The sequence below is a fragment of the Anopheles marshallii genome, chromosome 3 (assembly GCF_943734725.1).
Source record: "Anopheles marshallii chromosome 3, idAnoMarsDA_429_01, whole genome shotgun sequence".
Classification (NCBI taxonomy): domain Eukaryota; kingdom Metazoa; phylum Arthropoda; class Insecta; order Diptera; family Culicidae; genus Anopheles; species Anopheles marshallii.
In genome coordinates, this window is record NC_071327.1 from 16,581,975 (window position 1) to 16,596,506 (window position 14,532).

General features: G+C 46.9%; 2 protein-coding genes across 2 annotated transcripts; both read left to right on the forward strand.

Annotated features, from left to right (window-relative positions):
• Positions 1-2,164: 2,164 nt before the first annotated feature.
• LOC128711741 (dual specificity protein phosphatase 3) lies at positions 2,165-4,653 on the forward strand. Its single transcript, XM_053806626.1, has 5 exons — positions 2,165-2,185; positions 3,596-3,777; positions 3,841-3,969; positions 4,222-4,331; positions 4,404-4,653. Exons 1-5 carry the CDS (start codon positions 2,165-2,167, stop codon positions 4,604-4,606), a joined length of 645 nt encoding a protein of 214 aa, XP_053662601.1. The 3' UTR covers positions 4,607-4,653.
• Positions 4,654-8,927: 4,274 nt separating this feature from the next.
• On the forward strand, positions 8,928-13,418 carry LOC128711448 (uncharacterized). Its single transcript, XM_053806325.1, has 5 exons — positions 8,928-9,064; positions 10,912-12,336; positions 12,400-12,727; positions 12,790-13,083; positions 13,152-13,418. The coding sequence occupies exons 1-5, from the start codon at positions 8,928-8,930 to the stop codon at positions 13,416-13,418; spliced, it is 2,451 nt and encodes an 816-aa protein (XP_053662300.1).
• The last annotated feature ends 1,114 nt before the right edge of the window (positions 13,419-14,532 follow it).

Sequence of the window (14,532 nt, forward strand, 5' to 3'; positions counted from 1 at the left end):
TCAACAACTCTGACAGCAGTGGTACAAAGTAAAGTAATGCTCGTGTGCACTATATACAATTGATGTTTTCCGTTTTTTGGGTGTGAATTATATGTCACATTGTAATTCTCCTATGCTGTAATACGCTTTACCCGATTATCTTCACTAACTTTCCTGTCACTATCCGGGAGGAACCCTCTCGCTCAGCGACATTAATGCTGACCTTGAACTAGGAGCTTATCCGTGGTACGCTTCTCGTGGAATGTGAAGGTAGATCAGCAACTTTTGCCACCATTTGCCACTGGACTGCCGTTTCGAAAAAAACGTTTCGATCGATGACCCGCCACTACGGTACAACTGTTTCGCTGGTGAAGGTTGACACTTCAATTCCGCCGAAGGTCATCTCACCCGTACTACAATATTTACTACAAAACGGACGCCCCTCGATGGTGGTGGGACAACACCGTGATGGGCGAAAGATTTTCTCAGAATACAGTTACAATCTGAATAAATTACAATCTACCATCGCTACTGGTGGAATGTCAATAGCAAAGGCGTGTTTGGGGGTTGTGTGAGGTCGAGGCACGTCCGTGAGCTTGGCTTGGCCGAAAATGAGTGTGCCCTGCCCAACTTGGAGAAGAAACATCACGTACGGGACGACGACTTTTGGTCAAGTTGGCGCCATTTTGTGCTGTACTTGAATTCGCAAAGTGTAACTTAGTTTTTCGTATCTGATTGCCTTCATAAAGCAATAAAAAAACACCACATAAATTATATGAATAGTGTCAATAATAATACCAAAACGACATCGTTTGAATTCTAGCGCCTTTAGAACCTTGAGGATAATGCTACTACTACAAAAAAACCGTTTAAATTTAAGCTTATCAATGCTTTACCGAATCCAGCCCCGTCAGACAAAAAATAATTCATATCAGCAAATCTCGGTGGCTAACTATAGCGTCCTCAACACTTTCCCGGCGATGCGAAAGAAACCATTTGGCAGTGAGCCAAAAAAGTGGCACCGGTGGCCAGAAGGAGCTATCCACTCCCAGATGCCGGAATGGACATTATTGTAACGAAAGGGAAGAGACGACCTAATTCAATCACTTCACTGGAACAACCTGACCGGCATCTGAGTTTCCCATCATTTCCGTTTTGCACACTTGACGATAAGAGGCCACTTCCCCCGCATGACTATCTCGCAAATCCCGTGCACTGGGTGAAGCGAGTGGACATCTTAATATAATGGGAAAAATTGAAAAGTGTGAGTGTGTATGTTCGTTCGAAAGCTTATCTCAGGTAGAGTGTCCTGAGGCGAGGTACACTTTTGACACATTAGCATTCTTCCTCAATGTGTGATATGGTTGGGAAATGTCATTATGACCGTTTGCTCCAACTTGCACGGTAGCACGGTACATCGACCCCTAATATCTATTTTGCCCCGGGGCAGGGAATGTCCCCGTCGCAACAACAAAGGAAAGGAAATGTAGCGTGATGACGAACCGATATCATCAGTAGCTATAGGGGACAATGCTACACCTCTTCCTTTATACACCTTGGGAAAAGCTCGCACAATCGAGTTGGGGAAAGATTCAAGTTCCAAACCGTCCATGAGTCGATTCGTCTGTATTATTCATTAGCTAAGGACGCTTCGAAACCCACTGGGTTGGTCTCATCCCAAACCACCAACGCTAACCCCACACATATAGCGATGAAAATTGCCTTCAGGCAAATGGTGGAAAAAAACCCCACCGATACGGTGGTGGGACATGAGCGGAAGTACAAAACCGGAGCAAAGGCGCCAACAACGAAACCCGAATACCATTTGAATACGAATCGTGGATTTTGAATACGGTCGCTACCTGCCGAGGGAGTTTAGGGCCTTACCTTTGGACATCCGTGCAGCCATTCCGTTCCGTGACTTCGGTGCGAGTTGTCGTGTTTGGACGCGCTTGGTGCAGGATTCGCATTTTGGTTCAGTGATTTCCACAACCACCAGACCCGAGTGTGCCACGTTTGGTGCGGTTGTTTCTGTGCGTTAAGCCCGGCCAAAGAAGCGAAGTGCAATAAGTGAACAAAAAGGAAACTTCAAAAAGCAAACTACGGTGTGCAAAGTTTCGTTTTACGATCGGCAAAGCTTGTATCGACTATCAGCCGGGTTTTCTTCTTTAGTTCAGGATATACAATGGCTAAAACACTCAAAAAGGTGAATGAACTTATCGAACGAGGAAATGGGACACTATTTGTAAAAAAGTTCAATAATTAGTAGCTAAAATAGTATCATGGGAAAATGGAAAATTTTACGAGAATTTTTAACATGATTAAAGTGCAATATTTAAACGTTCAAAGATTGGGAATATATATCCGTCCAAAGATACCTAATGAAGTCTACGTTGTACCTTTATGTTATGGTTATTTTATAAGATCTTGAATTTTAATAATTTTTGAAGTTTTGAATTTAAATATTCTAATTTAACTAAGCAATCCATAAGCTCCTTTGTTGGAATAACTTTGTTGGAAGAATTTCATGTTCCTGCACTCTCTTACATCTTGAAACCTTAGTTTTTGAGATATTTTCTCAAAAAATTGTCCTCAACATCGAAAAGCTTACGAACATGACATGACATTGTTGCATCAGACGTTTGTTTTATCAAACATTCGGTAAACCGTCCATTTCACGTCATTATTCCTTCCATCGCAAATCGTTGTCCTCGCGATTTGAATATTTTATCTATAAAAAAAAAAAACACGCACAACATCAAACGACGTTACACCCGGAGACAATGCATCCTTCGGTGGCGCCCGGTTCGGGTCCAACCCATCCGCCCGATCCTTTGTGAACCGTTCATTGTTATTCAAGCACACGCGGGCTCAACCCAAACCCCCGAACAGTCTCTTGGAGCTGCATCCATCATGGTAATGGATTAGTTTTGTCATGTTTATCGATGGAAAAGAACCGAACTCACTGTTCAGGGGTGGGATTAGCACGGTTGGATGCTTCCACTTGGAGTGCGCACCGAACCGGCCACGTGCCTGCGTAGCGTCGCCCGTTCCCATCCGGGACAGGATGTACACAGTGCGCTGTAAATAAAGTATAAAACTATAACATACATAATTCAATGGCTTTATCAGCGATTTATGAAGTGCCAATATGGACACTCGGGCCACGGTAAGAACACTGGCGCGTTCCAAGTCACTACCACTGGCAAGACGCATGGAGGGAAGGGCTACACTAATCGATAATTGTACCTTCCTTCAGCAGCGTGATACTACTCGAACGCGTGCCTTGACGGTTTGAGCTTATCGCACCAGTAACATCTGTGTCCACCGTCCATTTGGCCATTTTGATGATTCACTCGTGTCTGAGGGGGTGTATTGGAGCCACGGGCGTGTGGCACAATGGGTAGGTGTCACGAATCCCGGGGGGAGGCATGTGACTTTGCGGAACTGATTTGTGGAACTCGGCACGCAAACCAACACCGATGATGGGCGCTGGGATGGGTTTTTTTATGATGTTTAATTAGCCCTTCCTGGGCAAGATAATCGCATGCATTGTTTCGACGCGAGGTATTAATTTGACGCCGTGGGCACTATTCTTCTTTTTTTTGTTTTCTAGTATCTGACACACTATCGTAATAACGACAAAATGGCGGAACAAACGACCGGCCGACAGCTGCAACGGATCCTTCACTACTCGGTCACACCGTGCCGGCCCATGCTGGGCCTTCGACGATCCGAATGTGCATTATATGACGTTGACTGTGATGAAGTTTACCCCAGGCTGTACATCGGCGATGCGTAAGTGGGGCTTGCATGGAACACGCGAACACTACAATAAGGCTTGTGAATGTTTCGTTACAGCAACTCAGCTAAGAACAAACAGTATTTACGGTTGATCGGTGTAACGCACGTTCTGAACACGGCGGAAGGAACTCGTTTCGGCCAGGTTGACACGGGACACAGTTACTATCGCGATATGTCCGGCATCAGGTAAGCTTGGATTCTTGCGCTAGACGGCACGAGGAATAAACCCCCACCCCGAAACTGATAGGCAAAATTTGCACCAACTGAAAACTCTCGCACTCACCTCGGTAAATGTTCCGCGAGTCTGGAAGAATGATCGGTCGTACGATCGCATTTCCGAAGGACTAAGGAGCCTACAACAGAATAGACACCTGCAATAACCGTTGGCTAGTAGTGTGCTAGGGTGTACAGTATTTCTACCATCACTCACTATCCAAGGTGTACCTTTAGGTATATGGGCTTTCCGATGATTGACCAGCCGACGACAGACATCAGCCGGTACTTCTACATCGCCTCCAAGTTCATCGAGAATGGTATCAACAGTGGAGGTAAGCATGAAGTGTTGGAAAAGGTCGTACAGTACTTTAACTCCTGACTGATTTTTTTCCCCCCCAAAACAGGCAAAGTATTGGTCCACTGCATGATGGGTATGTCCCGGTCGGCAACCTGCGTCCTGGCGTACCTAATGATCGCTCGCAAAATGACCGCCGCCGAAGCGATCCGCACCGTGCGGATGCATCGGGACATTCGTCCGAACGAGGGCTTCCTACAGCAGCTGGCCGATCTTGACAACGAGCTGAAGCGCGACCGGTTGTACTATTGACTCGAGTGTGGACAGCGCTTCAGAAAGAAATAATGCCGATTATATTAATCCAACACACGGTCGGACGATGGAGGCAGGCGCAAGAAATAGTGGGAGACAGCTCTAACCAAACAGCACTCACCGGCAGCATCACGTTCGGTGTGAACTAATCTCTAACTCATCCGACACAACGCTATTTTAACTCTCATGTACTCAGCGTCCAGCGACCATCAACAGAACAGGTTTGTGCGAAAGCTTGTTGGCCCCTTTTTTGTACCGTAAAAGGAGCGCTCTAGCGTAGGTTTCCAAGGTGCTCGGCAACGGATGGCAGCTAGTCGGTGGGCAATATTGTGATTTTTATCGAGGGGGTGAATACTTATAGTGGGAAACTCCAAGATCCATTCCGAATTTCTGGGTAACGAGAATGAGTTCGCCCAGCTACATCGATACATTATGATTTGAGCGGAGGAGAGTTAAATAGCGACGCACACAAGCTGCTCTGTATAATTGTTTATTTGTTTTGTTTGTTTGATTTAGTGGTTATTGCCATTCTACAACACTATTGCAAACAGTTTAGTTTCACCAGGATGAGGAAGCATCAGGAGATTATACGTGTGGAGGCTCTAAATACCTGGAGGATACGTCTAACACATGTGGAGGAACACCTCCAATGCAGGTTTTTAGAACTTTCTCTGTACAACAAGATATATCAGAATTTTGCTTTAAGACGAGTTTTAACCGATCGTTCAAAACCAATCAAACGATGAGAAGATACAACACCGCAATCCAGGGAAATACAAAACATACCAAAACTTACCCAGTAGCGATAGGAACGACTTTTTATGGGAAATTCTTAACCCTAGAGCTAGCTCTGATAGTCTGCCGGTAGCACAACACCGTACAGCAATCCGATGGGAGAGAGTTTTTAGTCCTTTCTTATGTACAGGAGATAGTACAGGAACTCCACCGTATGTCAGCTGGGCAGTTTGAGAAAACTTATTCCAAACCACACGCAGCTCTGAACAACAACAAACTACAATGTAAAACCTCCGAATCTCAACGAGACCAGCAGTGTTGATAGAGAGCCATTGCTGGATGAACAGAACGGTCAGCTGTTGTAGCAGTAGAACCAATAATAATAATTATAATAGACCAGTAGCTCAGTTGGGGGAGGGTATCAACACATTTTTTGATAACAACCAGTAGTGCTAAATTATTCGAGAAACTACAGAAAACATATAAGAAAAAAACCAAAGCCATATTCTAGCCGCCGGCGGTCGAACGAAGAAGAACACTGAAAGGTTGGAAACCAAAAACAAAACAAAACAATGTTGCCAAGGCAGAGCCTATGGAGTTTACAGTTCAGATAGAGTGGCATGAAGAGATTTAGCGTGTTGCAGATCGTAGAGATGGTTTGAACGAATTATTGACAGTTTTAGTGTGGATGATTGCCCATGATCGGTATGACGAAGGGAGGCAAGATATAGAGGAGCGATAATCATGATGGATTGCCATATTAGGGTTTTGTCTTTTTGCCTGTATGCCGGCATCGTAGATGCAGGTGGCAGTATTAGAACACTATTTACAGATGACAGACGTTGAGAGTGAGGTGCGATTAAAGCAAGTGCTATTAGGAATGGTTTTAAATCATTATGGAATATTGGACAGTTCTGAGGTTACAGATTACACAAAAAGCAAACACCACACACACAAACACATATATATGAAACACACACACACACGTACAACAACAAGGCATCGAAATGGATGATCTAATAAAGGAAAAAAAAAAACACGAGAAGAAAATGGTTCTAAAACAAAACATCCACCCACCTAGTGTCTTTCTTGATTGCATTAAATATTCCATGCTGATTAGCGATCGTCTGAGTATAACGTGATCACGGCGTTACGTCAAACCTTGGGCAGGATGTCGTTAGCGAGTATATGTCCGGAGCAAAACAAAAACCCAGAAACTCACAACACTCCGGTCTGACGCGGAACCGTTCGTTTAGTAGGATGTCCTATCAAACGCGCCATCTATCAACGACATCGAGCGCCAATGTTGTGGAGGCAGTAAGTAGAAACATTTCACGCGTCGCATGCTTCGACTGTCTATTCCGGGATCATTATCTGGGTGCTTTGGCGCAATCTCGTTGTGGTAGAAAGTCTTCCTTCTGTTGGGCCACGCGCGTTAATAGAAGTATTGCGGGAGGCATTCCAACGTTCCAGACTAAATACACCGATTACGGTCCAACAATACGTGTCTAACTAATCCGAACTAACAACAGAATTCCTTAAAACACGAGCAGTTTCCTGCTTCTAGTTTCCTTATTTCTTGAGTTCCAAACGTGATCGAATTTAGCTCAGCAGCTGGAAGTGTTATCAACTTTGGGTAATTCGAGTCTCATGTTATAGACAAGGTAGGACTCTAATCCGACAAAACTGGACATGTGTGATGTCCAAATCCAAGCAGCTGGAAGATTGTATCGGAAACTTTGGGTAATTTAAGTCACATATTGAAGACAAGGTAGGTCTGCTACCCGATAAAACCACATGTCTAGATCCTACCCAAGATCCTATGCTCCAAGATCGTAGATCCTACCCAAGACATGATCATCACGCGCATTTGTTTGCTCAAAATCCAAGGTCCGGAAAAAAGTAGTTCAACGTTCTTGAAGGGTGAAGGCCACCCACAGAAACGTTTCGTAAGACTAAAATATGTTGTTTTTGAAATAAAAAAAAAAAGCAAAAACCTCCCAATCGTCATCGGCTCTGATAACTGCAGTCATCCAGCATTCAGAACTAAGCGGATTGGCCCTCTTTTCCTGCTGCGCATAGCGTCCTAGTTCTTGGCTAGTTCCGATAACCTCGCCACACCCTGTCAAGGCATCGCGAAGCGGCAAGGGTGCCGCAGGCTGTGTAAAGTTCTTTGCCACGTCCAAAGACACTGCGTATGTGGGACCGAACCACACCCCGCTTTGTACCAGATTGGACCGGGCAGTGTGTGCAGTCACGTCACGTCACATACCAGTACCGGTGGGTTCTGGCTGGCCGAGAATGCGGCAATTGACCGGGACAAAGTGCGCAAAAATCGTGCCCATCTGCTATGGAGCGTGGTGGCTTATCGGCGAGCCGCCCAGTGAAGGTTTGCCGATGTGTGTGTGTGTGCGTGCGCGGTACCGGGAAGGGAAGATTTTTGTAAACGATTATTAGGACCATTAATGGAACCGGATCGGGACGGGACGCTTTTCGGTAGCTTACCTCATTAGAGACGATAGTAGCCCCTGGTTCGATGCCTAGCAAATCCGAAGCACTATTACACAGGTACATCGAAGATACGCCGCATTTCACGGTACACGACCCTGAAATAAACAATAACATCCAATCCGGGATGAGTGCTTCCCTATCAAAATCCACGCTGATAAGCACTGCTCGTATGCACTCGCTGACGGCGCGTTGGAGGAAGCTGGCAGGCGCGGAAACCGAGCGATACGTCCTCTATCGGAACGCGCCCAAGCCACGGACATGAGTGATACATTTCCGCCTCTTTGGTGTAGGTAATTTTTGGGGCCAATAGTGCACCAAATTCAACAGACGACGATTTGTTGTGATTAAACAAAACCCGGCACGCACACACCCCAAACCGAGCTGGGATGGCATGGAACGAACACCACAAACACGCGCCATCGGAATCTCGTCGCGGGGACACGCGTTGACGGATGATCTAGCGCAGGCAGGCAGACAGTGGCCATGTGTTGGTGCCATTTGCGAAGATGTTATTATTATTGTACCCGCGCGTTCTGGAACCACAGCGCGATTCGCACCGCTCCCGTACACCTCCGCTGAGGCACGAGCTGGCAAGTGCCGCCTAGAGTGTCCTTTATCAGCTGACAGCAGACTGTGGTCCGGGATCAGTTGAATCTCAACTGCACGGTGAATAGGCCAGTTCGCTCGCGGTACAGCGAGCCATTCCAGTCGGTGGACCGTGCTGTGTTAAGCTCGTGGTGTTTGTTCTCTCCGCAATTTTACGGCAGCGCAGCGTGTTGTGTAGTAGCGTTGTGTACTTAGTGCTACACATCAGGCTTACAGCTACTATTACAGCGTGACGAAAGACCGTCCAGTGTTTCCCAAGCCATTCTGCCGTCGTTCGGGTGTGGTGTGTTATCCGTAGTGTTATGAGCTAGATAAAATCAAAGCCACAGCCCACACGAAAAGTGAACAGATCCGTGAAGATCTCGAGTTCCAACCGGAGGTAGTGCACGGTGACAGGTGTTCTTTTTCTTCCTTTTTTTCTCCCCCCTGGGAGGCAAAGTATAGTATTTCAAAGTGACAAGCGAGCAGGATGTCTGCAAACTGCGAAATTACCATCACTGGACCACAGGAGGCCCAAACCAAGAGCAGCCTGATTGTGGTATCCAATCGATTGCCGTTCGTGCTCAAGCGAGACGCCAAGACGGGCAAACTCAGTCGTCATGCTAGGTAGGAAAGCATTTCAGACCCCTTTTTTTTGCAGACCCTTTCAGTGACCCATTACGCCACGCACTTGCGCGTCATCCGTGGTGCCGTTTGAGCAGACCTCAGTGGACGTTTCTTGAGATAAGCCGTTTACTTAAGTGCGCTGTCGGGTTGGGAAGTGTTACTAACAGGTCCGGGTACCGGATTACAGACTATTCGGTGGATCGCTTGCGCAAATGACCCTACGATGAAGTTGTTTACCATGCTTTTTTTTTACCGATTTTTGTTTTGTTTTTGTACACCGATTCTGTTTGGTTTCGTTCCTTTTTTTTCCTGGTAATCAAAAGTGTGTCACTGTTGGCTGACCTTTGACAGACAAGACGCAACGTCATCGCGGTGCGAGGAGATTGTGAGAGAAAAATGAAAGAATAAGGCAAAATGCTGAAGAAGCTATGCGTAAACACCGAAGAGTAAGCCAACGAACTTAGTATAATTGGGTCATTTGAGGAATTCTGACTTAGTAGTTCACACTTCCAATTTAGCAGACGCGCTTAGTAAATTCGTTGTGATAACGTGATTGGAATATTAGTTGGTCTAAACGAAAACTCCTACTTTTCCCCTAACGTTAGGTTAAGGATTACTACTATTTGTCATTGTCAAAATGTCACATATCTCTTAGTAGTTTTCTTGCGGCAAGATGTCTGTACGGGCTTTTACTCACATTTTACTGGAAGAAACAGCTCAAATTCTAAAATTATTTATTGCAAATTGTACTGAACAACCCCCATATAGCTCCCATCGGTCAAAAAGGAGACACGCGATTATGTGGGAAATTTATTTTTAATTCCTACGATAAGATAACCACAGCGTAGTACGGCAAGCAAACGTTATCCGCGTTATCATTTTATTGACAGAAATAAGACAGCTATGCAAGATTAAATTAAACTCACTTCAATTACACCGAACGATTAACAGCTGTCATCGATAGCTTTGTATTACCTTCGGGGAGTACGATTGTCTCGACATTGATAGCGCTTATCAGAGCGACCCGCGCTCACGTTTAGTTCCGCGTGTACGACATGATGTACTTGCGTTGCTTACGAAGGTACCCCCCAGAGGGTGCTTACCGTAGGTTAGAAGAAAAAAATATATACAGGAGTTACAGAGATGTCTCGGGTGCAAGCGATCCACTCTGGTCGATTGCCATAGTAACGGCCCTCGCAATACTAAAAACCTTGTGCAAAGGTAGAATGAGGAGCTAGTACCTGGTGGAATTCCGGATGGTGGATCAGTCGAAAGAAGAACTTCATCCCCAGGCATCATGGGTACTTCACGTGATCGATGTGCAGGAGAGATTCGAGAATCCACTGGTAAATGCTTCTCAATAAACATGGTGTCGCTTCCTGTGCGCGCTGCTTATCAGCGCGGACGGTAGTGCGACATCGGCTACGGGCGGACCGTAATCCGCTGGGAAAGACCTTCGTGAAGCACGGTGGGGGAGAAATTGTGTACCTTTCCGTGGTGAGGTAACCGGCCGCTCCGTTGCGCACTTTTACCCCCTTCCTTGTGCAGCAGGAATCAACAATTACGAATGACTTTGACGACGTGCGTTTCGTATCGGTCAAGGGTTCCCTTGTTTACTGTACACACTTATTGGACCACTACCAGGATTAGCCGAGGCTAGGCTAGATCGCTTCCCGGTTAGTGTGCGCTACAGGCGGTGCTGTCATCCTACCAGCGTGTGATAGCGATAGGCACGGGCACGCGCGTGTTGTACATTATTATCATCATGTTTCGGGCCCTATTTACTGCACACAGCGAATCTATCTTTACAATCACGGTTCTTCCTTTACCTTGTGCCTTTCCAACAGTGCCGGCGGATTAGTCACAGCGGTTGCGCCGGTCGTGATCAAGGGCAAGGGACTGTGGGTCGGGTGGTCCGGCATTACGCTAACCGATGAGAATGAACCCATCCCGGAGTCGGACCCGACCGATCACACACCAACGGCCGGGCTACTCTCCGAGCAGGTCGTATCGGTGAACGTGGAGCCGAAGCTGTTCGATAGCTACTACAACGGATGCTGCAATGGGACGTTTTGGCCGCTGTTCCACTCGATGCCGGGCCGGGCAACGTTCTGTGCCGATCACTGGCGATCGTACTACGAGGTGAACAAAGAGTTCGCTGCCCGCACGATCGAAGCACTTGAGAAGGCGGTCAACAACAACACACACCCTGGGGTGCCACTGATCTGGATCCATGACTACCATCTTATGCTGGCGGCCAACTGGATCCGCGAAGCTGCCGACGAACGGAACCTCCCGTACCAGATGGCATTCTTCCTGCACATTCCCTTCCCGCCGTGGGACATCTTCCGGCTGTATCCATGGTCGGATGAGATTCTGCAGGGTATGTTGGCCTGTGACATGATTGGCTTCCACATCCGCGACTACTGTCTCAACTTCGTCGACTGCTGTCAGCGTAACCTCGGTTGCCGCGTTGATCGGAAGAACTTGCTGGTGGAGCACGGTGGCCGTTCGGTCCGTGTACGTCCCCTGCCGATCGGAATACCCTTCGATCGGTTTGTGGAGTTGGCACACTCTGCGCGTAAGGTGATCAACACCAATCAAAAGATCATTCTCGGTGTGGATCGGCTGGACTACACGAAGGGTTTGGTCAATCGGCTGAAGGCGTTCGAGGTGCTGCTGGAGAAGCATCCGGAACATCGGGAAAACGTTAGTCTGCTACAGATATCCGTCCCGTCCCGTACGGACGTTAGAGAGTACCAGGAGCTAAAGGAGGAGATGGACCAGCTGGTGGGACGGATAAATGGGCGCTTCACGACGGCAAACTGGTCGCCGATTCGCTACATCTACGGGTGTGTCGGACAGGAGGAACTGGCCGCCTTCTATCGTGAAGCATCCGTATGTTTAGTCACACCACTGCGCGATGGTATGAATCTGGTAGCGAAGGAATTCGTCGCCTGTCAGATCAATGAACCTCCCGGTGTACTGATCGTGTCTCCGTTTGCTGGTGCCGGCGAAACTATGCACGAGGCGCTGTTGTGCAATCCGTACGAGCTGGATGCGGCAGCCGAGGTGATACATCGTGCCCTTACTATGCCGGAAGATGAACGGACCCTGCGGATGTCACGAATGCGGCGCCGTGAAATGCAACACGACGTGAACAGCTGGATGAGACAGTTCCTGAAGGCAATGGGCTCGCTGGAAGAGGATGATATCGGTACCACCACGATGCAACCGGTCACTGTGGATGATTTTGATGACTATCTGCTAAAGTAAGTCCCTGTGTTTTGGAGGTTAGACGTGAGGTTAGACGATTCATATTTTTTGTTTTGCAGCTACATCGGATACAACCATAAGCTCGCGCTGCTGCTCGACTACGACGGTACACTTGCCCCGATTGCTCCTCATCCTGATCTGGCCACCCTGCCACCAGAGACCAAAAACGTCCTACAACGGTTGTCTAACCATTCGGATGTGTATATCGCCATCATCTCGGGACGAAACGTAGAGAACGTGAAACAGATGGTCGGAATCGAAGGCATCACGTACGCCGGTAACCATGGGCTGGAAATTCTACACCCAGACGGTAGTAAATTCGTTCATCCCATGCCCATCGAGTACGAGGATAAAGTCAGTGGACTTTTGAAATCGCTGCAAGACTCGGTAAGTTACGGGCTGTTGTTAGTACGAGCAGTAAGATTGACTTCACAAATTGATTGTCACAGGTTTGTGGTGATGGTGCATGGGTTGAGAACAAGGGACCGCTCCTGACGTATCACTATCGTGAAACGCCAGCCGAGCTACGTCCCGCCATGGTGGAAAAGGCACGGCAACTAATCATCCAGTTTGGATTCCGTGCGGCGGAAGCACACTGTGCGATCGAGGCAAAGCCACCGGTACAGTGGAACAAGGGCCGCGCCTCGATTTACATCCTGCGAACGGCATTCGGTGTCGATTGGAGTGAGCGGATCAAGATCATCTACGCCGGTGACGATATGACGGATGAGGACGCCATGATGGTAGGGTGAAGCCCCGGCATACACTGTGAGGTAGCAAAAACTAACCCAATTCCTAAATGCTCCAACAGGCTCTCAAAGGTATGGCAGCAACATTCCGTGTGACGAATTCGCAGATCATCAAAACCTCCGCCGAAAGACGTCTGCCCTCGACGGACTCCGTGCTGACCATGCTGAAGTGGGTCGAACGACACTTTATGCGCCGCAAGCCACGTGCAAACAGTCTCACGTACCGGGGTAAGAAGAAGGATAGCGTCAAGATGCAGATGGCTTTCGATCTGGTACCGAACACGAGTGCTGCCAACAGTGCCGCCAGCAGCTCCGACGAGCGTGATTAAGGAGAGTGGTTTGTAGAAAGCACACCGTTCCATATTGTGCATGCGTGTCTATGTAGGTTAGCTTTACTTCAAGTTGCATTATTTGTCCCATTTTTCTCCTTCCTTTGCGTTATTTTATTTTCCTACTCTAGTTATCGAAGCGAATGTATCCTTAAAATTGCTTTTATTAAGGTTTGCTTCCTTTTTTCCGTGCAGCAGTGAAACTATATGTGCTGTTATTGTTTTACGACTGTTGCTATATTGTTGAACCATACCATATAGTTTCATGTTGAAAAGGGTAGCGTTTAAGTTTTACGAGAGATTTGGCGTTCGCGGAGCAGGAACAACCCAGGCTGAAGAAACCAATGAACATTTGTTTCGGGAACTATGATGATATTCGAAAACAATGTCTGTAGGGTAAGGTTAGAGAGAAATAAATTCTTAGTGGTTGTACTAAGCAAACCGAGCAAACGTTAGAGCTTACGAACTTTTTGCGGTTTATCGCATATTCTGCCGACACATGTAGGTCATTGACGATAGATGTGTAACTTTTTACAGCAGTAAAACCGTCTAGCGAGATCCGAAATCGAATCAAATTTATGATCCTTTTGACAACTACAAGCTATCAATGATAAAGCTAGGCTCCCTAATCACCTCTGTGATGGCAATCCTGGGTTGACATTAGCAAACGAATGTATTAAGAAAGACAGAAATTGATTACACGCGTTGCTTACGATAAGACTGCTGCTAGTCGTTGTTATTAACAGCGCAATCAACCCAATTAGGGTATTTCTTCAATGAACTTTGAACAATGATTCCTCCGCACGGTTGGTTTATCTCTTAGTTCGAATGTCTGAGGCGCATACTGTCGCGTTTCAATTGAATTGAAGCATAAATAAGATTAATCTGAATCGCTCCTTATGCCATAAAACAACCCTTCGTGGGAAATAATATCTTGGTACATTAAGCTGAGTCTAGATTAAGATTTCAGAAGGTAGGCACTGAAATGTTTCGAGGGCGCGCAATTAGTTATACAGCTCCAAACTTACTGGACAGACAAGCCGTTTAATCTTCCGCATCGGTGCGGCTCCATTTCTTTATTACTCTAACATATGGAAAGTTGTATAATACAAAA

Excerpts from the sequence above, each read along its gene's own strand:
- LOC128711741 (XM_053806626.1), top strand. The coding sequence starts at position 2,165 with ATGGCTAAAACACTCAAAAAG. Across the intron at positions 2,186-3,595 it reads TGGCTAAAACACTCAAAAAG|TATCTGACACACTATCGTAA; the intron begins GTGAATGAACTT and ends TTTGTTTTCTAG. Across the intron at positions 3,970-4,221 it reads CGCGATATGTCCGGCATCAG|GTGTACCTTTAGGTATATGG; the intron begins GTAAGCTTGGAT and ends TCACTATCCAAG.
- LOC128711448 (XM_053806325.1), top strand. The coding sequence starts at position 8,928 with ATGTCTGCAAACTGCGAAATTACCATCACTGGACCACAGGAGGCCCAA. Across the intron at positions 9,065-10,911 it reads AAACTCAGTCGTCATGCTAG|TGCCGGCGGATTAGTCACAG; the intron begins GTAGGAAAGCAT and ends CCTTTCCAACAG. Across the intron at positions 12,337-12,399 it reads TTTGATGACTATCTGCTAAA|CTACATCGGATACAACCATA; the intron begins GTAAGTCCCTGT and ends TTTGTTTTGCAG.